Source organism: Mus caroli, chromosome 5 (assembly GCF_900094665.2).
Source record: "Mus caroli chromosome 5, CAROLI_EIJ_v1.1, whole genome shotgun sequence".
Lineage (NCBI taxonomy): Eukaryota > Metazoa > Chordata > Mammalia > Rodentia > Muridae > Mus > Mus caroli.
In genome coordinates this window covers 18,516,064-18,543,122 of record NC_034574.1, presented here as the reverse complement: position 1 = coordinate 18,543,122, position 27,059 = coordinate 18,516,064, and the positions used below count along the sequence as shown (strand labels likewise).

The window sequence follows — 27,059 nt, the reverse complement described above, 5'->3', positions numbered from 1 at the left end:
AGGGTCACCACATGCCATGTGAGGGTCTGCAGGGTTTTGTGTGGACGACTTAATTAATTCTCCACAAGTAGAAATACTTATCCTCATTTTCTAGGCGAGGAAATAGAGGCTTTAGAGAGTATAGGCAGTTTCCTGAAGGTCCCATGGTTTTTGAAAATGAAGAAGTGTTTCTAAGTCCCATGCGGAGACAGTTCGCTTTTGAAATGAGGGGAGACTTTACTGAACATTTTGAATTCACTGTAGCCCCTTGTGTTGGGCTCTGTAATTTACCTCAGAATTCTCAAGGTAAGTTTTATTATTATAGCAGTTTGGCTAATTTTATTATATCTATGGGACGAGGATATATGCTTAAATTAGGAGAATCCCTTACCACTGGGAAAGAATATTCCTACTTTTATTTTTTAATTTTTCCATATATTTTTTCATATTTTAATTTTATTAATGTAGTCAGCATTTTAAAACATTGTTTTATTTCCAGGAAATACACACTTATGTGTGCATGCTTATCCTCCCCAACTTTATTGAGGTCTGCTTTGAAATTCTGAGACCTTATAGCTTCTCAATGATTACAGTTTTAATTTTAGTATGTGGACTTTTATTATAAACAGATACTGTAATTAAAGAAATATAGTTAGAATACTTTTTAGGACTAGACAAAACAGCATTTCCCACGAAGTAAGAACCCGGGCTTTACTCAGCAGAGATTGCCAGCCTTGGCTGAGTTGCTGGTGTGGTTAAAGGCAGTTTGCTCTATTTCCCGTGGCTTTGCCTTGGCTACGCTCTTCTTATTCTTCCCTGTAAGTTCTTCTCTTACCCAGCTTGATTCCAGCAACCATCTTTTAATTAAATTGAAGTTGCAGTTACATTTCTGATGTAGGTGGCGTTGCCAGTCCTTCCTGAAAGGACAAGAATATCTCTCGTCTCTGCTCGGTGCCTGGGCACTGCTTGTTCACTTGTGTGCTGTGAAGGAGGAGGGGAGACTATGATGTAGAGAAGTCTCTTTCTGAAGGTGTTAGGGACGGGATGCTAAATTTCATTAAAAACAATCAGGAAATTATAACATTTTGATCACTGAATTGGGGTTTTGGTTTAATATTTCATTCTTAAGTGACAGAAATGATTCACTGAGCCATATTTTTTAGGGCTAATCAAATAGAAGCAGCCAGGGGTTGCATATCTGTTCATTGAGAATGAAACATTTTAATTTAGGCTTCTCAAATTATTTAGTATATTGAGTTTAGATGTTAGCATTTCATGTTTGTGTTGTAGCTTGTTCAATTTGAAACCCTTTAATAAAACCCGGAGAGTTCTACCTTAAAAAAAAAAGGACACCCCTCTGCTTAAAAGAAGTGGTACTTCCTGCTTTCATAAACAGTCATGTGCATAGTTTAGCAAGGCCTGGTGCCTCTGGAGCGGTTTCCCTTTATAGCACCATTGAATCCGAGTCCTAAGAGAAGTACTGTGAATCTTGTGGCCTCATTCTGAACAAAAGGGATTAGGGAAGAAAAATCTCTTGATATAAGGCTTGTAAGCAAGGGCGGGCAATCTTGGTTGTGAATATTTTCTGATTTTTCCAGAAATCAAGCAGAAGACTGAGCTGCTGATGTCAGTTAACTCTGAGAAGTCGTCCTCTTCAGAAAGGTACAGCTACAGCTCTTGCATGAACAATTAATGGTGTAGCATTGCTAAGGAACAAACAGGACTTATCTTTTTCCTTGTCAAGTTTGCTATGTAACGTATTGTACTGCATGCTAGCGTTGTGCTGTATTGAAGATGTGTATTTGGGCAAGCTGTTCTGCTTTGGGAAGGGAAATTGATTTTTTTAGAAAAACACTCAGTCTAATCAGTTGCAGCATGCGCACATAACACAGCAGACCTCTGGCTCAAGTGAGGCAGTGCTGAAAGCTTAAAAAAATAATTTAACCAAAAAAAAAAAAATCTTGCTTTTTAAAAGACTTTCTATGAGATTTTTGTTCTTGTATTTTGAGGTTGCTGGTATGTAGAATTTCCAAGGTTATTTGTAAATATCTAGCTTAAACATAGTTGATTTTTTTCCTGTAATAAGTATATATATATATATATATATTTTAATGAACAAAGGGTGTGCCATTTGTACATAGCTTAGGAATTGCAAACCCACAGATTAGTCACATTCTGAAAAAGAGATATGATGTTTCTTCAAGTCTCTGCTAGGCAGTGGAACAGTCACTGCATGCAGTAATGGTTCATGCCTGCAGGTAAGGACAAAATGACTCACAAGTATTTTTAAAGCAATTATTTTATCTGTCATTTATATGATTACACCTGTAAGGAGATGGTTCATGAAAATTACTGTTTTGCCTCATAAGCAAAATTAAGATATTTTTATCTGCTGTAAAAAATGAGACTCAGAGTTCCCTGTTTTGATAAGTAAATTCTGTGTTCACTTCTGTTTGTTGAATTGTGAGTAAACAATTTTTGCCATTGAGGTTCTTAGGCAGACAGTGATGCTCACCTTTCCTTTTGTTTATCTCAGTAATTTATAGTTAATGTTGACAACTGTATTTTAGCCATGTTGATTTATCTTTTTCTAATTTTTAGGGCATGTTGTTCATAGACTGAAAATTTAGGAAAATAATGTGGAAAATTACTTGGTGGTAAAGAAATGATAACAGGAGAAATATTGTTAAAATCAAGCCAGAAACTAGCTGATCCTCCATGACAAACAGTGTGCTAGTTTCAGGAGGCCGGTTGCTCTGAAGGCAGAGAGGTTTTACTGACTTTTTAGTATCATTAGGTGTAAAGCCTCTGGTTACAACTTTGGTTACAAATGAAGATGTAGCTACATTCTGTAGAGACTGAAAATCAAAAGTAAGAAATTTTGTGCTTATTTTTCTTGACCCTTGTAACTTCTGGTTTGTGGCTAGCCACCTGATTTCAGTTTTGATTCAGTTTGTTGAGCTACAAAAGGAATCTTCAACCTTGGGAAAACCTGCCAGAAAACTGGTGCTGATGGGAGCAGTAGACACAGGGAAGTGCACCGTGAGCTGCCCAAGCATCAGCTGAGGTGTTGGAGTTTTGAACTAGCAGTGTACTGAAGGAGATGACCACAGTAGTGATGCATCCTTCTGGGGTAGTGTAAGTTCTTTACTGGTAAACAGGGCTGAGCACAGAAGATGAATGTCTCTTAAAAACCAGTTAATTTTTTTCTGACTAAACTCATTCTATGGAAACTAAAGTGTTTTCATGATTTTACATACTTAGGCTCTTGTGGTCATTTGAAAGAAAAGAAAGCACCTGTTGTCATAATTATAAAGCTTGGAGACCAGTTGCTGTTGAGGGTGGCTTTGTGCATGGTAGCCTGGAGCTTGCCTTGCTGGTTTAGCAGGTGCCTAGAGTTATAGTAAGCAGGTGTGATAGCCTCACTTAGGTGCTGAGTATGATTTGTGCATCATTCAAAACTTTGTAAGCATAACAGCTGTTTACTCAATCTAAGTATATTAAAACAAAATGTCCCTTTCCTCTCCATTTCATTAAAAGCGGTATCATTTGATTTTTAAATTTATTTAAAAGAGTAGTTCTCAATTCTGATGCTGTGCCCTTTCAATACAGTTAGTTCCTCACGCTGTGGTGACCCCAACCATAACATTATTTTTGCTACTACTTCATAGCTGTAATTTTGCTGTTATGAATTATAATGTAAATATCTGTGTTTTCAGATGGTCTTGGGTGATCCCTGTGAAAGTGGCTAATTTATTTATTTATTTATTTATTTATTTATTTATTGTTCTTTTGAGACAGGGTTTCTCTGTTTAGCCCTGGCTGTCCTGGAACTCACTTTGTAGACCAGGCTGGCCTCAAACTCAGAAATCCACCATGCCCGGCGAAAGTGGCTAATTAAAAAAAAAAATCTGTAAAATAATAATCTCAAGTATAAACACTTTATTATCTAATACCTCTGCCTTGCCCTGGATGTGCAATACCTTATAATATCATGATAGCATTTGTCACATTATTCAATTACTGTTAATCAGTTATTTTCTTTCTTTCTCCCCCCCCCCTTTGGTTGGTTTTTGGTTTTTCTTTTTTTCTTTTTTTTGAGACAGGGTTTCTCTGTGTAGCCCTGGCTGTCCTGGAACCCACTCTGTAGATCAGGCTAGCCTTGAACTCAGAAATCCACCTGCCTCTGCCTCCAAAATGCTGGGATTAAAGTGTGTCACCACTGCCCGACCAGTTATTTTATTTCTATTTGATCTCTTAAAAAATGACTTGGTTTAAAAAGAGAAAAATAATTGGGTTATGGTTTTATGAATAGTACTCTAAGATCTTTGAGATTTTCTTAGGTTGCGGCAAGGTTCCAGATGCCTATCAGTAGGTTCGGCAGAGCAGCCTGGTTTCTTTTTCCACAGAGGGAGAAGCTATGTGGCATCATTCCTGTACCCTGTCCCTGTAGTGTAGAGGGGTCTCCTGAGAGTGCTCTTGGCAGGGGCAGTGCTTCTGAATGCACTGTCGTAAGCCTGGGTGGAGTCTCTGCTGGGATGGGTTTAGTAACCCTTGCATCTTACACATTTAACCCACTATGTGGAAAGAGCCATCCTGTGAAAGCTAGTACTATTGGCCGGAGCCTTTTTGTTCATACACTTTTCTAAAATAGAAAAGCATTATAAAACATTAACTTATTTTAATTTTGTAGACTTTTGAGGACTTCTTCCTTGAACATAGAATTAGTCCAAAGTAAAATTATAATGGAGTCTACTAACAGATCCCAATAACTGCGATCTGTTAATATTACTGTCAATAGCTGTTGAAAATAGTTCTGAAGTTAGGCATTTAGCTTAGATGAAATAGTGGAGACTCAAGAACATACCTCAGTAGGAGAGATGTGCAGTCCATGCGCTCTGTTCAGGAAGGCTGCTCACAGGCCGGAATTAGTGCATCTCAGTTCAGCTACAGTTTGGCTTTAGATGTTGTGTCTTGAAGAGAGAAAAAAAAAAATCAGCTTACCTCTTTAAAGATTAACAACAGACAATGTTACTGAATGAATGATAATTTAAAAACAGGTGACATGTCCTGTGGCCTGTTAGGATGGGATCTCTGCTGCTCCAGAGTCCCGGAGGGTCCAGGAATAAATCCCACTACAAGTATGTCTTCTGTAGAATCGAGTACTTGCTGAATGAGTGAGCACATTGATTTGTTAGCATTGTAATGATGCTGTTAGACATGGCTTTTTGTTTACTCCCATTTAGTGTAATAAAGCCAACAGAATAGTTACTGGCAAAGCTCACCTCCTCATCTTTCACCTCTTTTGCTTTGTTCCAGCTGTAGCACTTCCGGAGGTTGTGGGATGGAACACATGGTGAAGAGGAGGAATAGTAAGCACAGCTAGGAAAATGGTAGCAATTACTGAACAAGTCAGACATCATTTCTCCTGAGGGTGGCTTGGTTGTTGGTGCTGGGAATTGAACCAGGTACTTCTCAATAGCACGAGGGAGGGGGAGCAGAAAGAGCTCTCGAGTCACCGAATGCTTCATGAGGTTTAAGTTTGCTCTGGGCAAGACGTAAAAGGACAAGCTCTTTGTACTTGGTGTGACATTTTTAATGTCGTAATGAAGGTCTTTGTAGCATCCTAGTAGTCAGCAAATAAACACTGAATCTATAGTTGCTAGTTATCTTTGTCATGAATGGAGAAATAAGAAAGAGAGGAAATCATGACTGGTATCATGGCCATCATGCTGTGGCCTGTGTTGTACCAGTGCTGAGTAAGAAGCCTTGCTGAGAAGTGACAGGATGGCATGTTGTCTCTACCTCTGAACAAGGGCATGCCATGTGGACAACGTACGTTTGTGTACGTGTGTCCTTTACTTTTCTTTCTTATTTAGAGCACACAGAGAAACCTTGACAAATAACGAGGTGGGGAATTTGATGGCAAGGCGCAGAGCAGGTCACCCCTTGTTTATTCTAGGCTGGGTCCCGAGGTCCGATGAGTACAGGGGCTGCTGTCAGCTTCCCTTCCTTCCCGCCATGGCTCCTAGCCACATGCATGGATGCTTGTACTTTCCTCGCTCGAGCCTCACCCTGACACTGCTTTCTTAGTTTCTCTACAGGATAGACTGTGGTTTTTTTGTTGTTTTTTGTTTTTTCCCCTGAGTGATAGAATGAGTCAGAAGTGGCTGAGTGCTTATTTATATTTAGTATTTATTAGTATTTTAATGGAAATTAATGGGATTTCACAAACCATATGAAATACAATTTTGTGTGTGTGTATGTTTTTAAAGTGTAGTTTATAATTTTGTGTGATATATAATAATCTTTACCAAGCCTGGGGCCACTTAGATTTTGTGCTACCTTTATTTTTAAGAAGTTATATATTTCCTCCTCTTGTTTTTGTTTTGTTGTTTTGAGGCAGGGTTTCTCTGTGTAGCTCTGGCTGTCCTAGAACCTACTTTTGTAGACCAGGCTGACGTCAGACTCAGAGCTTGGGATACATTTTGGGTTTTAATATTGATGTAAAGATTTGATTTCATTTTTGCATATGGCTATTCAGTTGTTTCTGTTTTGAATCTGTATAAATAGAAACCCTCAAATTTTTTTTCCATGCTTGGATACAGGAAGCCAAGTCAGATGGCTGGGAAATGTTTGATGTTCATGTGCTGGGGTTACATACATGGTACAGCATCCTTTGAGATTTTGATTATGCCTCCACTACTAGATTGCATGGTTTGCCCCTTTTGCTCGCATTTTGGCTGTGAGCTGTGTGTGAGAGGTTTAGGTGAATTAAGAAGCAGGAGTGAGAGAGCCTCCTCTCAGATATTTAGATTGAAAGCAGGGAGCTTCATTTGCTTGGACAGGTAACTCTGGGAGCATTTTGAAAAGTTATGTTTGAAAACAGAGAGACCTAAGGAGCACCACATAAGCACTGGGCTTTTGTGCTGCAGTGTCTTGAAGATCTGAGAGGTAGAAAATGTCCTGTGCTGTGGTCTTCCCTGCAGGGATTCTTGAGCATAATGCAGTGGAGACACTCAGAAATAATGTGTAGTGGTAAGTGAAGTAATATGTGGGGGAATTAGAGAGAGCGGTGAGGAAAAGGAAGCTGTGCCCTGGTGGGAAGGCCTGTGCTTGGCGTGACGGGGGGCCCTGGCTCAGTCCCCAGAACAAGGTGAATTAAGAAAAGAGACATGATATTCCCCCTCCTCACAGTTCCATGTGTGTCCTTTTCCATGTTACACACGTGCTTCATGTATCTGGTCTCTGCAGTCCAAGGTTTGGGGGTCTCTGTCTGTCCATTTCACCTGTTGATGGATGGTAAGGGCTATTTCTTGTTTGTGGCTGTGGGATTATGAATAGTGTTGATATGAGCAGTTGTATGAATGTATTTGGTAAATGAACCTCTGTATATTTTTATTGATTCTAGGTTTATAAGCAGCTGGGGGAAGGGTTGAGGACAGGTGTTATAAAGGGGGTGAACATGAGAATGTAGCCAGAGTCACAGGACTCATCCTCTGAGGTACCGTTTCCCACTGAGTATCATCGCTACGAGGTCCTCAAGGGCGTGCATGCTAACATTACCTTTCAGATTTTTGTTTTCCACAGCAAAATCATTACTCAGGTGAATCCTCTTAGAAGCTCACTTTGTAAGTCATGTAAGAAAGAGCCCACTTTTGAGGCCTGGGGGATGAGGCAGTCTTGTGACATAGTTAGACCTTTTAAACTGTTTACTTTTAAAGTTGTACTTGCTTTTAAAATTATTTTGAACCAGCATAAAAGTGTAGTCTTGCCATGTAATTTCTGGTTAAAAAAAAAAAAGTAGGCATTTATCTGAGCTGCCCTTCGTTCTGTTGGCAATGATATGCTTTGTTTCCTACACTATTATATTTGTTACCAGTCTACACTTTGATTTTGTCTGATTTCTGATGTTGGCAAGGTTGTTCACATCATGGACTATATAAACCATTTCAAACCTAAATCTGTTTGGAGAGTCCTTCTGTTCTAAAAACCCTTCACCTGCATCCCATGGTTCTTCGGATAAAGGTAATCTGTGACCTGGGTTGTGAGCGCCTGCGCTCTTAGACTCAGCCTGCGATTACATGTGTGGGGTTTGCAGTTTCTAAAGGAAGAACTTTGTGGTGAGACTGTGGATATACTGTATTCTTTGTCACAGGCATAGATTAAATTATAGTTATAACTACTTTATATCAACTCTTGTAAATTATCAAGTGTACAAATCTTAGGTTTTTGTCTCATGTAGTTTATTGTTACATTTTTACATTTATTTTAATGTGAAATAGAAATTATAATAAGGGGTTGGGGATTTAACTCAGTGGTAGAGCGCTTGCCTAGCAAGCACAAGGCCCTGGGTTCGGTCCTCAGCTCTGGAAAAAAAAAAAGAAATTATAATAAATCTGAATGCTTTTCCATTATTCTCCTCAAAAGCAACATTAAACCAAACATTTCCCCATAGTGTCAATGTTTCAGATACCATCTCTTGCTTTTTGGTCACATAGTTCACACAGTACTAATGGTTACCGTGCCATTTTGTTTACATTTAATTGAAGTAAAATACAGGCTATATCACATTTAATGGTATTCTAAGTCCTATTTTTTTTTTCAAAAGAAAATTTCCTATCCCCACCAGAAATGGAGCAAGTGGGTCTCACCCTAAGACACAGTGTTATGTCCTATCTAGACTTTCCTGCATGAGAGAGCACAGCCCAAGCGCCGACCTTGCTGTCAGTGAGGCTCAATGGCAAGGCTCCCTGAGTGAGACTTGTGCAGAGACCCCATAAACCTCTGAGAATGCATTTTATCTCCCTTTCTCTCAGAACCTTCTCTCTGTTCTTCACTCACTACAAAGATAACCTGTGTCTGCGTGTGCATGGTATGCGCATGTGGCACTGATGTGCCATGGTGAACATATGGTTGTCAGCAGACAGCTTTGTGTGCTCTGCTCTCCTCTTCCATCGTTGGGTATGTTCTGGGGTCAAACTGAGGTCGTTAGACCTGCACAGCAAGCACTCCCCTGACAGAGCCATCTTTCTGGCTCATTTTTGTCCTTGAGACGGAGGTCTTTCGAATAAGCAAAGTTAGCCTGGAACGTGAGATCCTCATGTCTCAGGCTGTGATACCATGCCGAGTAGTACGAGTCTTCTTTTACTTGGTAATTTTTCTGATTTAACCAGGAGCAGTTCTGAACACACTGTGCTCAGGAGCTGTCATAGTACAGACGGCAACAGAGAAGCCACTACTGTAGTGACCATCCTTCATTCAGACTGATGTTGCAGCAGATTCTTATATAGCATGGGGCTGCAAAAAATCATGATTAGCTTTGCATAGATTATATTTATTATCTGTCTATCCAGTATGTACGTGCTTTGAACTGGGTACTAAAAGATTTGGAAATCTGTGTACCCCAAAGGCAGCACAGATTGTAGACTATCCACAGATGCATACGATTTATATAGAAGATGATGTTGGTGAGTGCGTGTCTGTGTCCATTGGTTTTTTTCCCTTGGGCACTCAGTGCTGAGCACTGTATCATGGGGGATACCACACTGGGTGGCCCTGGGCACTCCTTAAAAGTATTACATGGAACTAACAATTCCATTTCTTCTTTCAAAAACCGGTTTTTAGCATTTTATTTTTTGATTATCTTTATGTGTATGGGTGTTTTGCCTACAGGTATATCTGAGTTCCACATGTGAGCAGTGCCCTCCAGAGGTCAGGAGAGAGTGTTAGGTCCTCTGGAACTGCAGTTGCAGTTGGCTATTAGCTGCCAGATGAGTGAGTGCTGGGAACTGAACCTGGGTCCTCTGAAAAAGCAGCCAGTGCTCTTAACTACTGAGCTGTTTCTCCGGCCATAGAAATGACATCTCTGGGCAAAGTATTTTAAAAGATTAGATGTATGTATGGCAAAGGATGCAAACACCTGCTTCTTCAGGCCACAGCTGCTGGTCTTTGCAAGTACTGGCCGAGTTCTCGAGCTCTTCTGCCCCTTCGCTTTATCTTTGTGAGTTTGTGTGTACACGCGTGCATGTGTGTATGTAGTATATATTTATTTTACGTTTTTGAGACAGGAATTCTCTCTCTCTCTCTCTCTCTCTCTTTTTTTTCTGAGACAGGGTTTCTCTGTGTAACCTTGGCTGTCCCAGAACTCACTCTGTAGACCAGGATGGTCTTGAACTCAGAAATCCACCTGCCTCTGCTTCTCAAGTTCTGGGATTAAAGCTGTGTGGCTAAATTATTCTCGTTCCAAGGGTAGATTTCCAGATTGTTGTAACCTTTCAGGCATGCTTACCCTAGCAACCACTGCTGAGAGAGAACTGTAGTCTAAGATCTGAGGCTTTCCTGTCAGTTAGATCCATAACCACGTGTGTGCGTTAGCAGGAGCATCGTTGCTAGAAGTAAAACAGTATCATTGTTACATCTGGAGTTTATTTCCTCTCTTAATGCATTTTTCTTATATTTATAAAGAATATTCAGTAACCTAGTTTTTATAATGTTATTTAGTTTTTAAAAATATTTATTATTTCTTTGGGGTAGCAGATGCTTCAGTGATTAATAGCAAGTATTGTGCTTGCAGAGGATCTGGGTTTGGTTCCCAGCACTCATGACAGGCAGGTCATAGCCACTTCGGTGTCTTCACAGGATGTGATGCCTCTGGCCTCCGCTGACACCTGCAGTCACTCACATGAACATACCCCCACACACAGGCATACACACACACACACACACACACACACACACGCGCGCGCGATTAGAAAATAAAATAAATATTAAAAAGGAAATTCCCTCTTTAAAATATTTATCTTATGGATTTTGAGGCAGTTGTGAATTGTCTGATGTGGAATGAATGGGCCCTCTGGAAGAGCTCCCTTGACATAGAGCCATCTCTCTAGCCCCATGCAGTGTGATTTTTGAAAGGCTGTGTTCTCCTGAGTCTGTATGAGTAAATTTTCTGTCATCTTTTTGTGTATTGAGTGTTGGCTTAGGAGTGGAATTATTGCAGTGCTAGTTCGTAATTCTAAAGTGTCCTTCAGAAGAGTACACTGTTGATTATCTTTGGCAGTGCACAGCTGGATCCTGCATACCCTCATTGGAGATTTCTAGAACTTTGGTTTTGGGTTGAATAGTGACATTAGTGAATACACTAAGTGGTATAGCCTCTCTGCCGTGTGCCTCTTTGCTCTAGAGAGACTCTGTTCGTAAAGTGTAGTCAGTATAATGAACTTCAGTAAAAGACTTGTATCCTTAGTGTGCCCTTGATTAGTTGTTAGCTGTCAGATGGAATACCTAATCAATGAGAAAAACACAAGGATTCTGTTTACGAAGTGAATCTTAAGTTTATAAAACATTTCAAGAAGTTCTATGTACACTTTTATTTAATGTCAGACAGATGGCAAGCACTCAACACAGATGGTCAGCATAGGTTAGGTCTCTTGCTCCCTTCTCCCCTCTGTCCTTCTTTCCTCGTTTCTCCACTTCTTCTCTTCATGTAGTCCAGGCCGGACTTAAATTTATGTTGTAGCCCAAGCTGGCTTAAACTCATGATGCTCCCACTTCAGCCTCAAGGGTTTTGTGGTTGCACACAGACACCACCTCGGCTGGCTTAGCCCTTACACAAGTACACAGCTGGCTTAGCCCCCCCCCCCACCCCCCCGTTTTTTCTTTTGTATCTTTTATTTAGGAAAGACTGGCTGTTTCCTTGACTGGATTTCTTTCTTAAGCTTCACCCTATCTTTTGTCTAACTCATTTGCTCTCTGTCCTGACAGTATTATACTGTATGGGTGAACGTTCATCTCCTTTTTGTAAATCACATTAGTAACTTACAAGAAATTACACTCATTATTATTTGTTTTTTGCTAGATGACTTGTGAAATTTCTTGGGAGAGGCGTCCTCTATGGAGAGTGTTAGCATCCCACATGGGACTCCTCAGAATGCATCTCCTTTCCCTACTCTTCTGCCAGCTGAAAACAAAATGTTTTGAATTTATTAACATTCATTTTTGCTGGGAAAGATAAAATGTTACAGATCTTAACTGTACAATTGATAAATGAGATAAAGATTTATAGATTATAGTTTATAGCATTTAAACCTCACTGATCTACCTGCCCACACACGGGAGAAAATGTGACTCACTTACTCGTGCTACGCAGTTTTAGCTAGTGCTTTTTAAAGAAAAGTTAAAATTTAAGTAAGATATTAGTTCTTGTCCCTTTCACTGTTTTTGTTGTTGTTGGTTTTGTTGTTGTTGTTGTGAAGTTTAACTAGAGTTTGGAGTTTGTTAAAATATTCCTTGGGCTAGTTTCATAGCTTAGCTGGTTAGACTGCCTGTCGTCGAATGCAGTATCCTTGGACCGAGAATGAGCATTTGTTTGCTGGGGCAGAAGGATAATTAGTGCACAGGCTGAGTGCTTCCTGAGGAAGCATCACAGTTACAGTGAGGGAAGTGGGAGGGAAAGAAACCTGGATTGAGGAGAGGAATGGTTTATTTAGCCCAACCTTTTCCAGTAAACAGGAAAAGAAGCCTGCCCTTTGTCCCGCTGGCTGTGGCAGTCTTTATGATTAAGTGAAAGAGTTCTCCAAGAAGTCCTGTGGTAGAATGAGCAAGGCGTGTCACAGTGGCTTTCCCTGGGTTGGACTCTGTAGTGTAAAGAAGAGTAGCATTTCGAAACTGCCTTTGGTGTCACGTGGGCACACCAAACGCCCACTTCCTGTTCATAGTAGGTGCAGGCATTAATTGCAAGGCACACAAATGAAGAAATTGTATTTGTTTGAAATGATTCTTTTCTGCCTTGTTTCATTCTTTTTGCAAAAATCCTCTGAAGAGCTTTTGGCTCCAGGAATGGCAAGATTCCTCTCGTAAGTGTAGGGTAGTATTGACATGGCCTTCCACCTGGCTGTGGAAGAGTAGTAAAGTTATTATCATCTATGTTGCCCAGAGTTAGTGACAAAGATGGAGCCAATTATCATAGTTGTAGATCATATTGCTCCTCATGTCTGCTCCGGGGGAGCCACAGATAGAGGACATTAAAGGCTTTCTCATTTTTCAGATAAGGTGTCCATGCTATATTGGCATACAGAAAAGACTTTAGATCAGTGTATCATGATAGTTTGGCAAATTAATATATATTTTTAAAGATTTTATTTATTATTATACATAAGTACACTGTAGCTGTCGCCAGGTGCACCAGAAGAGGGCGTCAGATCTCATTATGGATGGTTGTGAGCCACTATGTGGTTGCTGGGATTTGAACTCAGGACCTTCGGAAGAGCAGTCAGTGCTCTTACCCGCTGAGCCATCTCGCCAGCCCCCAAATTAATATTTTTAAACAATATTTTTATTAGTCTTTGAGAATGCCATGCAGTATATTTTGGTCATGTAAATTCCTTTCCCCCACCTCCCAGGACCTCCTCCACTCCCCTCCCCTCCCCAGCCAGCTCTGTGTGCCCTTGTTTTTCATTGAAAAAACCCAGCAAATTAGTTGTTATTTATTTATTTATGTTTATTCTTGACATTTCCCTATGTAGCTCTGGCTGACCCAGAGCTCAGAGCCTTGCCTGCCTCTGTCTTGAGTGCTGGGGCACAGGTGTGGCCACTGTACCCTGAGTGTGGGTGTGTGACACCACACTTGGCCGCTGGCTCCATCCATGCATGGTTTTTATTTTTATTCATTTATTTTTTTGTAGGGGTGGTGGTAGAGTTGAGACAGGGTCTCACTATATAGGTCTGGTTGTCCTGGAACTCACCATGGAATCTAGGCTGGCCATAATTTGCTTTTTTACTGTCTCTTTTAAAAATTAAATCTAATTAATGTTTTAAGTCCAGGTTGACTTGTAGCTATGGGTCTCCTGCCTATGCCTGCTGAGTCTGTGGATCACAGGAGTCCACGTCACACCTGTCCCCGTTGAGAGTTTTGAACTTGTCGCCTCCTGCTGACTTGGTGACATAACAGCTTGTATGGAACTCGTGAGTTAAGACCCACATGAAGTGTCAGCAAGGACTAACTTAGGACCTCCATAAATCCAGGGAAGTGGGAAGGCTTGACCAACTCAGTCACTGTTTAAAGGCCACCGCCCACCCTTCCCCCAGCACCTTCACTCTAGAGTTCTGGGTCTCCAGGTGTGCTTCTCCAACCCTGATTTGCCTGATTCTGGTAACGCACTTTCGTCACACATGTCTTCTTCTTTATTTTTAATCATGTATGATATGTCAGAACGTGGTACATGCTGAGCAGTGCTATGTGCATACAGATTGATGCTTTGGACCTCTTCGAGGGCCTTAAGCACTAAAATTGTCTGTCACCAACATATTTTCCAACCTGTATACTTTAAAACCAGTGGCAGTTTTTGTATAGCTAGTCTTTGACGATGTCAGAGTGGGATGTTGCCCAGAGGATCTCTGCTCCCATCCCCCTGTCCACTGGTAGTGTCAGCTCTTACAGAGTGTGTATATAGCCCATGGCATAAATGCAATCTTAGTGTGGTGGCACACACATACATTTTTTTTTTAAATTCTTGGAATTAAAATTACATCATTTCCCTCCTCCTGCTCTCTCTCCATCCCTCACACACAGTCTCCTTTGTTCTCCTTACATTCATGGCTGCTGTTTCTTTAATTGTCAACACACACACATACACTTCCTAAATATGTAATATAACCCGCTCAGTCTAAAATGGCGTGCAGGCTTTTAATCCCAGCACTCGGCAGGTAGAAGCAAAGTGAATCTCAGCCTGGCCTTCATAGTTTTTCAGGGCAGCCAGGGTTACGCAGCAAGACAGTATTAAATACCTGGAATCAATTTAAGAAATAGTTTTTATTATTTTACTTTACATGCATGGAAGTTTCATTTACATGTATGTTTGTATGCCATTTATATGCCTGGTAACTGTGGGGTCCAGAAGAGGGCATTAGATGATACAGAACTGGAGTTAGAGACAGACAGTTGTGAGTCTGCTGCTGGCAGTCAGTCAGTCCCAGGTCCTCTGAAGAGCAGCAAGTGCTCTTAACCACTGAGCCATCTCTTCAATTCCAAATTCAGGTTTTTAAAAGATTTCTGTTGCACTAGTGTGGGTGATTGCCAGCATATGGAGCGAGGCATCTGGGTGGCAGTGCTGCCCATCTGTAACCCGCAGCCGCACAAGCTGACCGCAGCTGCTCCTCCCCTTTCCCTCTTCCCCTTACCCTCTCTGACTCCCTCACCTCCTGACTCCCTCTCTCCCTCTTTCCCTCTCATCACCCCTGTCCCTCATCTTCTCTTGGGCTCTCTTCTCCATGTACAAGTTTCCCCTTCCCAGCTCTGAGAAACCAGTTTCCAACTTTCCCCTGCTCCTCTGAAAACTTAAGGGTCAACTTTAACTATTGTGACAATTAAATCCCAAGGGTCCTAATAATGGAGTAATTAATTTTTTTCTTGGTCTTTCTTTTTGCCCTCTTGTTAAAGTCAAAATAAGCCTTTTTGTGATGCTCTTAGTCTTCAGGGTTGTTCCTGTGCTCGTCTTCCAGAGAAATGAGGAGGCATGCAAGTCCTTCCTTACCAGTGGGTCACAAGCTGAGCAGTTTAGCATGTAGGCCAGGGAGGGAGCTCAGTGGGTAAAGGCCTTGCCATGCAGATGTTTGAACTCCCAGTGTGTATACCTACATCTGCATGGAGATGTAAGAGACAGGCCAACCCTTGACTCAGAGGTCAGCTAGCCTGGCCTGCGCAGTAGTGTCGGAAAGAGAGATGCACACCTTGTGATGTGCCCATGCCTGCTCACTTGCTCTCACATTACAGATGTATAAATTCACATACATGTAAATCACACACAAATAATAAGAATCTCACCTATGGTTTACAACATAGAATTCCTTACCATTTTGTCTGTAAAGAAACTATTTGTCTATAGAAAAAAAACTGGATCATAGAAGAAACGACCTTGGAAATGTTATCTTCAATTTGAGTATCGGTTCTCTGCAGTCTTACAACCAGATATTTTGGGGTTTGGAATATTTGTATATACACAGAAATTTTTGGCATATGACCCAAATATGAAGTTCATTTTATTTCATGTAGACTTTATACAACCTGTTAAAGGTAATTAATATCTTATAATGTCCTACATGAGACAGTTTCACAGTGTAAGATTTTCTACTTGTCAGCCTGTAAAACATTTCCGATCTTTGGATGTTTTGGGTGTGGGGTTTAGTATTAATGGATGTTCCTTTCCTATGTGAGAACTGTGTTCAGGAGCTAGCTGACCTAGGGTCTGGTCTCCACTTCTCTATGCAGTACTGATCTTGAATGTCCTGAGAGGCATCAGAACATACCAAGAGAGCATAGCCCACGTTTCTTCTGTTGATACTGTCTCACCCACTTGACTCCTGAAGGTGGCTGAACTTAAATCTACCATAGAAAAGGCCTTGCTTCCTTTATCCAGAAATGTCTCATAAATGAAATCCTGCTTTTCTTGAAAGAATGGACAAATGAAAAATTATTGCCACTAATTGGAAATATATATTGAGATTGCTAAACTGTATAGTTGATTGTCTTCAGTATTCAGAATACCTGGCACTGATAAAGGATATATATATATATATATATATATATATATATATATATCTCCTTTAATAACCTAGGTTTCTGCCTCTGGTTAGTGAAGAATTTGGGAGAAAAGGTGAAGAGCTCCAAGCAGGTACTTACCACACAACCTGTCAGTTGGAGTGTAATCCTTGCAGTCTACTCAATAGCAGAGTGAGAGGACCGCAGAGTTCTCCTCTCACCTTCACACGCACACACACACACACACACACACACACACACACACACACACACACCTTCCCTCAATCAAAAATAAATTAAAAATTGAAGCAGGATGTGGTGGTTTGATGAGAATACCTCCTCCTGCCCCCTAAAGGCTCATGTATTTGAGTAATTGGTTCCTAGTATGGGAAGGATGAAGAGGTGTGGCCTTGTCAGAGGAGGTGGGTCACTGGGAGTGGGCTTCTGAGGTTTCTAGAACCTATGCCATTTCCAGTTATCTCTTGTCTGCCTTCTGTTCATAGATCAGCTATATGGTCGGTTGTTGCTTCAGCATCACGCCAAGCCTGCTGTCATGCTCCTTGCCACGAAAACTAAAGACTCTAACCTTCTGCAACTGTGAACCCCCAAATTAAGTGCTTTCTTTTAATTTCATTTATTTATTTATTTATTTATTTATTTATTTAGTGCTTTTTAAAATAAGTTCCCTTGGTTATAGTGTCTTTTCTCAGCAATAGAAAAGTAAGACAGTACCTCTCAGTTTGCATGTTACACTAGCATTTCCTAAATGTTGGGGCTTGTTGCTCTCCTTGTCTGTACTCTCCCGTCCTGACCTCATCTGTTTAGTGCTATTAAACACCATCTGCGCACTGGCTGCTGTCACACTCCTATCTGCTGATCTCCATCTGAGCCCTGGTTCTGTTCAGCGCCCCCCCCCTGCCCCCATGCTGCTCTCAGACTCAGGCTGCTCCCTAGCCTGTTGGTGTCTTGTGCTGCTGTCTGCTTTCCCTTCAGGCTTTACTCCTGAGGAGACTCATGTGAGCACCTTGATGTCTTCCATAGTGTGTGACTTCTCATCTGAATTCCTTACATACTCTGCCTACCCCTTCTGGGTAGCGCACCTGCCCTGATCTGCCTGTCTTGATGAGCAGAGCGCCCTCCCATTGCAGAGGCTCCTTCTCTGTGTCAGGATACTCTTGAGAAACATTGCCTGTTGCCCAGCCAGTCAGTGAGCGATAGTCTTCCCTTTGTTCCTTGGTACCTAGCATATCTCTGACCACTGTAGTAGATACAAGTTTATTTGAATAAAGATTTTTAAATTTCTCTGATAAATTTGTCTAATTCATAAGAAAGTATTCACAAAGAATTATTCTCTAGTCAGAAGTATTGGTTAATATTTTACTGTTTTCTGAATTACTTTATGAATTGTTTCTTTCCCTTGTTTCTCGGCCTCCCAGTGCTTGGCATTTTGTCTGGGTAGGAAAGGGTGCTTGGGAAATTTTCCTGGCCAGTTGCTGGATGTGCAAGTGACCCTGCCAGAACTTTTGTTCTAGTGTCTTCCTTCTGATTTTTCCCATTTTAGATCTGCTTAATATTGAGTTGCCTGTGATCCCAAAGTGAGCCAGGCCTGGTGAACTTGGTTGCTGGTCTGCATGGTGGCCTTTCCTTTTCATATATGAACGTGTCAGTAGCTAGGACACTGGACTGGGCTCTCTGCATGACACTGGTAACAGTCTGTTTATACCAGTTCATTCACTGAATCACAGATTTTTGCTAATTTAGAGATAAAAGAGCCTTTATATGTAGTTTAAACTTCTTATTTTTTCAAATGTATTTTATCAGTTGTGTTCATAGCTTCATTATTTAAAGCTCTTGGTACTTGAGGGTTAGAGTGGGCACATTTGAGCCTCTCTCTGTCTTTTCAGTTGTAAATGCCATTAGGTAGACTTAGGAACTTAAGATTGGAATATAAAGATTCTCATGTTTTTCAGTCATACCTACGTTCCACCAGAATAAGTATTGTTGTGAAGTAGGCTTCTGTTTGGAATGCTGCTTCCTCGGCCAGCTTCATTAGCTTTCTGGCTTCCTGCTTTCCCATTCAGCTGTAGCTGTAGCCAAGCCGCAGGTCACATTTGAAGGCTGGAGACTGACTTGCTTAGAGCTCCGCAGCGGCTGCTGTGGGTTAGCTCAGGGCTTTTCTTGCGTGGGCGTGAGCTAAAAATGGATAGTTCGTTTAAGGTTGTCAAAGCACAAACTGTATGTAGATTTTTCCTTTCAGATTGGACTTTGTTGTGTATGTTGGCATGTGTTCCGGCACATGGGTCTTTGTATGAACAGTAGAATCCAGTACCAGCTATTCGCTTTACTCACTGTGGGGTTGGTTTATCTTACCATTAACACTAGCTGCTTCTTCATAAAGAACCAGAGACAGAAAGAGGGTATGCCTATGCAGATACTATTTGAGATGTTTCATTTTGTGGATGAGGTAGAACTGATCTGTAAATGCTCTCAGCAGATAGGAACATAAACAACACAGTGGATGTTTAAGATGTGTGTGCACAGAGCTTGACCTCCCTGGCTTATGTTATAGGCAGATCATGGCAGGATGTAATACTGGACCCTGTGACCTTGACTAGGCATGTTTACTCTCCACCCCTATATGCTTGAGAGCAGTGGTAAGTGGTCTCGTTTGCTTCTCTGTTGCTGTGACAAAGCAATGTGACCACAAAGTGACTTGGGGGAGGAAGGTATCTGCTTGTAGGTCACAGCCCATGATTTAGGGAAGTCGGAGAGGACCTCAGGGCAGAAACTACAAAGGATGCCACTTGGCTCACCCAGCCTGTGTATATAACTAGCTTTAACAAAACGATTTTTATCTTTTTTAATATTTTTAAATTTAATTTTATTCTTAATTTATTTTTTACACTCTATATTCCATTCCCTGCCCCCCCCCCCCATCTACCCATCTGCTCCACATCCCATACCTCCTCCCCACCCCACCCCATGTCCTTGTCAATCCCCTCACTCCCTACCCCACCTGACCTCTAAACTCCCTGGGGCCTCCAGTCTCTTGAGGGTTAGGTGCATCATCTCTGAATGAACACAGACCAGGAAGTCCTCTACTGTGTATGTGTTGGGGGCCTCATATCAGCTGGTGTATGCTGTCTGTTTTAAAAGGCTGTCTTACTCTGTTTCCCTTCCTGGCCTCTAACTTACAGAGATCCACTTGTCTTTTCCTCTTTTGTGCTGGGATTAAAGGCATACACTATCACGTGTGGCTTTTAACGTGTTTTTAATAAAAGTCCAGGACCACCTCTGCCTGAGGAATTGTATCACCTTTAGTGGGTTGGGCCTTATCAATTATTAAGATAAAACCTCACAGGCATGGCCACAAACTGATCTGATCTAGCTGATTTCTCAATTGCATCTTCTCCTCTCAGATGACTGCAGGCCGTGCCAAGTTGGCAGTTAAGATTAACCAGAACTTAAAGCAAAACCTTGAGGAAGTGAAAATTTAATTATAGCTACTCTTTTTTTTAAAAATTAGATTTATTAATTTCATTTTGTTAGTGTTTTGTATGTTCACCACAGTTCTGCTTGATGCCCACGAAAGTCAGAAGAGGGCACTGGGCCCCTGGAACTGGAGTTACAGAGGGTTATGAATCACGCTGATTGCTGGGAATCGAACCGGGATCCTTTGCAAAACCAGCAAGTGCTCTCTGTGCTCTCTCCAGCCCCAAGTTTTTATCCCAATAAAAAAATCAGGTTTGATCTGGTCTTCCTGTACGTACACACAGAATCTTTTTTTTTGTTTGTTTGTTTTGGAAAGGTAACCATTAGCACTGAAAAGAGTATGATAAATTGTGGAGACCAAATGGGCTTTGAGTCATGACCTTCAGAGGCCACTCCTGCAAGTTCCATGACCTTTACAAGTCTTAGTCTCTGCATATGAAAATAGAGATGCTGACGTCTGTCTCCCTTAGGAGTAGGTGCACCTAAGGAGATGATGCGTATAAAGTGGGTGCTGAAGACAGTGGTGAGTGGTACAGGCAACTAAATGTGGACATTATCAGATGTTGTGGAGCCAAACCATATTTCAGCCGAGTTTGGCTACTGTATTGCATTGTTTACCTTGGGCAATTAGGTAACCACTGAGTTGGAGTTTAGCAGATGTGTTAATGCACAGTAGCTGACTCACTGTGGCACTTAAGTAAAATGGTGTATATACAGTATCTAGGGTAAGAAGCTATTGAATAAGTAGACTGGGAACTGGTGAAGACTTCAGAGAGGAACATCTTAAATTTAGCTCAGTCTTGTTATATATCTCAATATGTCACTGGCTAATTTTGGTATCAGCATTAGAATTCTTTAGAAGTAAAAGTAAAAAAAAGTTTACATCTCTCTTTTTTTTTTTACTGTGCAATCCTTTTGTAAAAAGTTAACTCACTTTTGAGTCTAGTACCATTTCTGTTCTCTAACTTAACATTTGTTTGTTTTATCTACTTATTTATTTTGTTTTTTGCCTTTACGTCTTTTTTCCTGATTTGGCACAAATTATTTTTGGACATGATCAGCAAGCAAACAAAATAGATGAGGACAGTATACTTATATCACACCTGAAGTGGCAGCTTAAGCTCAGTTAGATAGTTGGTAAATCATTGCTTTTTAAAATAGTGGGTAAGTCAATATCTTTGTGTATGTATGAAAGTTAAAGGGCCACAAGAATTGAAGTTTATTTAAAATGCAACACATGGGAGCTGAGGAGGAAAGAGACAATATATAGTCCTGGCTAGCTTGACAATCACTATGTAGACTAAGTTGGTCTTGAACTTGCAGAGATCTACCTGCTTCTGTCTCTCATGTACCCAGGTGAACTGTATCTGGCTGGCTGGAGAGAAGTTTATTTTACTTTTCACCTTATTTGTATTTTGTGTAAATGGATGTTTTGCCTCTATTTTTGTAGAGGCATATTCATGTAGCGACTATGCATGGAGTGCCCACAGAGGCCAGAAGAGAGTGAGCATCGGGGACTAGAGTTAATATTGACTGAATGTTTGTGATCCTCAAAAATTCATGTTGTAATCTGATCCCTGAATGTATGTATCGGTCACAGCAAAAACTCTATGACCTTCTTTAAGTCCCCCTATCCCCAGACAGGAGTTGAAGCGAGATTTAAGATGTAGCATTTCTTTCAGATATAAAAATCAGGCCTCAGAAGAATGATCAGCTTAGGTTGTTATGGCCTGAGCGTTTTAGTGAGGACGGTTTGATGAACAAGAATATTTGCACATTCTCCTCCTAGGAGGTAGAGAGTTTAGTTGAGCCAAGGGAGATGCAAGCATGCTTTTCTGACCGTGCTGAATAGAGCACCTATTTTAATGCGTCTTTTATTAGCAGACTTTGCAGTTCAGAGTGGGAGCATGCAGGGTGTTATGACAAATAATATATATTAGACTTTTAATTTTACTTTTTAAAACTAAAGAAATCGTTTGGCAACATAAAGAATTCCATTTCAGAAATTACACCTTTCCAAGTCCTGTTGGATCAGAAGTGCTGCTGCTGCAGTCCTGATGCCAACAGTGCTTCAGAGACACTTAGCATTCTGATTGTCTCTGGGGGAGCTGAGCATACCTGTTGTCTGACCACTCTCCAGGTCCCGTGTCCGTGGTGCTACAAACCTCATTTCATGTTATCACCTCCTATAGTTGCAAAGTATTCATCCACCCAGTGTCTCTCTTTGAAGACAGTATGTCATATTCTGAGTCTTGAAGTACCAAAATGTAACTGTTCATAAACTACTACCCTGATTGTATGTGGATATAGAGATGGGATTAAAGGCATGATTTCTTAATTAAGTCTTGATTAATCTTACTTGCTTAGATTTGATATATCATATTCAGTGTCTGTAAATATCTTTAGTTATTTATCTTGCTTCTGTTGATGTGCATTGGCTTCTTTTTCCTTTCATTACTTCTGTCATTTACCCCGTGTGATTGCTCTGTGATCCGTTCCCACATTCGGAAATGCTTTGTCCTCTCGTAGCGCCTTTGCCCTGGAAGGAGTAATGGCGGATTTCACTGATCAGCAGTATGTAAATTATGGCTCACACCATTGCCTCTATCGCAGAAAGTAAAGTCATTATCAGCTTAGCTATGTGTGATACAGCACAGATTAGAAGATGCACCCTTACCAAAGCTATATATAAAAAGTACATGTGAATACTTGAAATGTGTGCATATTGGTTTTGTTTGTGGTGCTCTAAAACCGTCTCAACCATGTTGGTTTTAGAGTAGTATTTTAAAACCCTCTACTTTTGTGATGTATTTTTCCTGCCTAAAATTCCTCAGTAATAAAATCTAATCCTCAAGAAGGACTGATAAAACCCAGCCCAGCCTTTGTGGCAGTGCTTGAGCAATTGGCATAAATTTCCCATCCCCAGCCTGAGGGTCTGCCCAGCTCCTGTGGAGCCTGAGATGCCATGGCAAACTTCTAAGTGCATCTTACAGCCTGGAAGAGACTGCTAAGCAGACACCGAGGTTGAGGCTGGTTGTTAGATGAACTGTGTTTCCTGATTACCTCTTCCCGGCAGTGCCTGTGTAGATGTTAATAATGTCAGTGCTACACTGCAACAGAAAGCTCTTGAATCTCTCATCTTAGGGGGCACTGTATCAGTGATACAACAATCGGTGTTCAGTTAGCTTGACGTGGGTTTACTGGGTGTTCTAGTGACAGGTCCAAGCATAAGAAATGAACTTTGCTTTTTTTCAGTGTGAAATAAAACCATCTAAGATCATATGGCCTAACTTAAAATTTACTTATCATAAACATTGACAGCTTCATTTTTAGTCTCAAAAACCAGGAAGACTTGAGGGTGAGAAGTTGTTACATATTTGTCATTTCCAAAATCCTTAGTTGTCCTGTCTGCTGAGAATAGTCTACCAGGTAAATTTAATGTTTTGGCATTGAGAAACACATTGTGTCATCTACAGAGCTTATGCTTAAGAACTACACAGTCAAGTTATAAAACTAACAAAAATTACAAGCAGTTTTCTATTTTGTTCATGGCTACTTAGGGCTTCTGCAGCCATCAGGCTATGGGTTGGACGTGCCTGGCAGAATTCTTGGACACTGTTAACTAGTTCTGTATTTCTGACACTTCTGTCCCTTGTAAGCAGGTTAAAGCTGCGTCTCCCCACCCCCCTCTCTTACCTTCAGAAGCATCTGGTGCACTTAGCTGGCTTTGGCTGTTTTACCTGAACTTTCCGTCAGTGTGTAAGTTATTCTTATACAGTAGCCTGTAGCATGGGTAAGTGATTAAGAGCACGAACTTTGTAGACCATCTTGTTTTAAAAGAATAGCTTATCAACTATCTTATTTTGTATCTTGGCCAAGTTACTCTGTCTCTTCCATAGAGGCTAGAGGTCTGTAGCTCCACAGTAGAGCCCATACTTAGCACACTTTGGGCTCTAAGCTTGACTCCTGGCAACACACACATCAAAGTTGTGAAAGAATTGAAATTTTAATTCATCTTTCGAAATCAGAATAAGTGCAAATTTACTATTGCTACTTCTGTTGATCTTTCTCAGTTTGAAGAAATTGGTGGTAGTTTATCGGATTATTTTAAGGATTGAGTGAGTAAAGTGGCATTTAGTATCAGCAAATACTGTTATTGCATTTTGGCTTCAGTGTTTAGAACACCACAGAGACCTTCTAAATAGAAATAGTATAGAACTTTAATTATCTAGAGATCAATATTCATAAATGGGATGTCACTATAAATGTGTTGAAATCCATGTGTGTGTATGTACTTTGTGTATGTTCATATTCCTGTACATGCGGAGGCCATAGGTTGACTGTTTCTCTCAGTCACTCTTTACTGTATATGCTGTGGGATTGGGATGGTCATGGAGTTCATGGGTTCAGGTAATCTTAACTAGCAAGCTTGCCCTCCAAAGTGCTGGGAGTAAGGTACCATGTTCTCCTTCATGGTTTTTGTATGGGTGCTGGGGGTTTAAACTCTGCTTCTCAAGCTTGCATGGCAAAAACTTTATCTACTGTGACACACATACATGCCATCATATGCATATATATGCTCTCTCTTGCTTGCACATGCGTGTGTGTGTGCACGCACATGCACAGCCCCGACTCTATCCATTATAAAAAATATCAATAAATCTTTGCAGCATTTTTCTTGCCTTTTTTTCTTTTACTATAATTGAAGTACTGAAATGCAGTCTCACTCATTTATAATCAGTGTATCATTTAATGATATAGCTTGTGAATCTATTTAAAGTAAGAAATAAAACTGGGCAATACAGGGCATCCCTTTAGTCCTACTTATTCAGGTAACTGAGGCAGGAGGGATGGTCTCTGAACCCAGATGTTAATTCATCCTGTTTAGCATTGTGAGACTGGCTCTCAGCAGGACTGTCTCTTCCTTAGACCCTAGGGGTATACCACTGTGGTGTAGCTCTGTGGTAGAGCGCACTCAGCACACGTTAGGCTCTAGGCTTTATTCCTAGCAAAACAAACACACACAATAAATTTGTGTAGAGTTGAAAATTCAATTTATCTTTATTTTGATGTAAGAATAATTATATAAATTTACTCTTGTTGCTTCTATGGGATAATCTCTACAGTGAACAAAGAATAACTCAAATACTTTTCCTGATGTATTTTCCCAAGATATGTATGCTTTATTTTATTTTCCATCTATAGAAAAGGGCTTTGTTTTATGGCTGTAGAGAAACGTGGCTGCGTTGTCTCACCCAGGTTCTGTTGTGAAGGGCTTCTGGTTGGATTGCTGAATGCTCACAGTGACGTCATGTAGTTATTAGTGCGCTGCTGTGTTGTTTGTCGGCAGCTTTTCCTCTCGTTAGTCAACAACTATTTGTCGTTACCATGAAGTCCTCAGAAGTATGCTGCATTCTATTTTCTCATGCTTGCTTGCAGTGAAAGACCGTAATGTGTGTTTCCAGTAAACAGATTCTTCAAAATGGAGAAACTAAAAGTGTCTAATTTTATGAATGAACATTTCATACTTTTTTCATTGTTGAAATGAGAATCTCGTGTACTACAGCATAGTAGCCTTAGACACCTGCCCCGCCCCTGTCCCCCGAGGTGCTAAGGCCTGTGGGCTTTGTGTACTTCCTTCTGTTGCCTCTACTGGGATTAACAATGTTAGCATATAGTCTCCTAGATAAAAATTTTATTTCTACTTTAATGTTATACTATATATTTTTTGCAAACTTTGTCTTAAAAACCAAATTTAAAAGCTGGTCATTGTGGTGCATGCATATATTAATTCTAGCACTTGGGAGATATAGGCAAGAAGGTAAGGATTTCAGAGCCAGTGCAGGCCACATGAGATACTATGTCAAGAAAGCCATTCATCCATAAATAAAATTAATTTTTATTTATTTGTGTATGTAAGTATGAATGTATGTATGTATGTATGTATGTATGTATTCATTATGTGAGTAAGGATGGGGCAGGGCCTATACAAGCCATGATGTGCCCATAGAGTTCAGAGATCAGTGTACAGGAGTCACGTTTATCCTTCCTCCAGTATGATTCCACTATATCAAGTGCAGGTCTTCACACACAGCAGCAAGCCCCTGACCTAAGTGGGTCTCAGCCTTTCTGATGCTGTGACCCCGTAATGCAGTACTCATTCTTGTGGTGACCCCCAGCTATAAAGTTATTTTTGTTGCTATTTCATAACTGTAATTTTGCTATTATGAGTCATAATGTAAATATTTTTGGAGATAAAGGTTTGCCAAAGGTGTCATGACCCAGAGGTTGAGACAACTTCCTTCCCTTCTGGATATGGTGTCGCAGGCTCAGCAAGAAGAGTGTTGTGAGTTGAGACTTGTCAGCTGTACGTACATTCCGTCTTAGATAAAGAAGACTACAGTTGATTCATAATGAACGACAGCCGTGTTACGGATAGGGCCTTACGGCATGTTGCCTGCTGTAAGCAGTCATTCTTAAGAACTCTTACAGTTCCCTCGGTTCTTTTTGGATCTAGTGTTTTGCAGTGTTGTCCACCTTGGCCTCCAGAGATCCTTTTGCCCTGGTCTTAAAATAGGGCTGCCAGCCATGTGCCATCATGCTGGAATTGTTATAGACTCCTCCTGCCCTAGTGGGGATAGCACCCAAGGTTTTTGTGCTTAATAGGGTAGTGTTCTGCCACTGACCTACACCCCTGCCCTGGGTAGCTTTTTGTTTCTTTACTCATCTGTGTGTGTGTGTGTGTGTGTGTGTCTGTCTGTCTGTCTGTCTGTCTCTTTGTCTTGTGTCTGTGACATACTCGAGGTCAATGTTGATTATCTTCCTCAAATGCCTTGCCCTCCACCATATTTCTTAGCATTCTAAGTTCCACCCCACAGCCAGGTAGGCCTGACCCACTCTAAAAGGGGCTGCTTGCCCCTCCCTGCCTTGTTCTCTTGCTTCTCTCTTGCTCTCCTCTTCCCATTTCCCCACCCCCCACGTGCTCATGGCCAGCCTCTATTTCTCTTCTATCTCCCCCTCCCCTCTCCCCCCTCCCCTCTCTCCCTCCCCC

At 41.0% G+C, this 27,059-nt stretch overlaps 1 protein-coding gene across 16 annotated transcripts in view; it reads left to right on the top strand.

Annotated features, from left to right (window-relative positions):
• Srpk2 (SRSF protein kinase 2) overlaps positions 1-27,059 on the top strand; it is a 176,846-nt gene that overhangs the window by 68,246 nt on the left and 81,541 nt on the right. For 9 of the 16 annotated variants that reach the window (XM_029477090.1, XM_029477091.1, XM_029477088.1 and 6 more), the window contains one exon: positions 1,578-1,641. The exons of 6 other annotated variants lie outside the window; for them this stretch is intronic. In XM_029477090.1, coding sequence (XP_029332950.1) covers positions 1,604-1,641 — 38 coding nt within the window. In that variant the 5' untranslated portion in view covers positions 1,578-1,603. Of the gene's footprint in view, positions 1-1,414; positions 1,457-1,577; positions 1,642-27,059 lie in introns of those variants that run through there. One more of the 16 variants, XM_029477092.1, reaches the window with a different exon arrangement.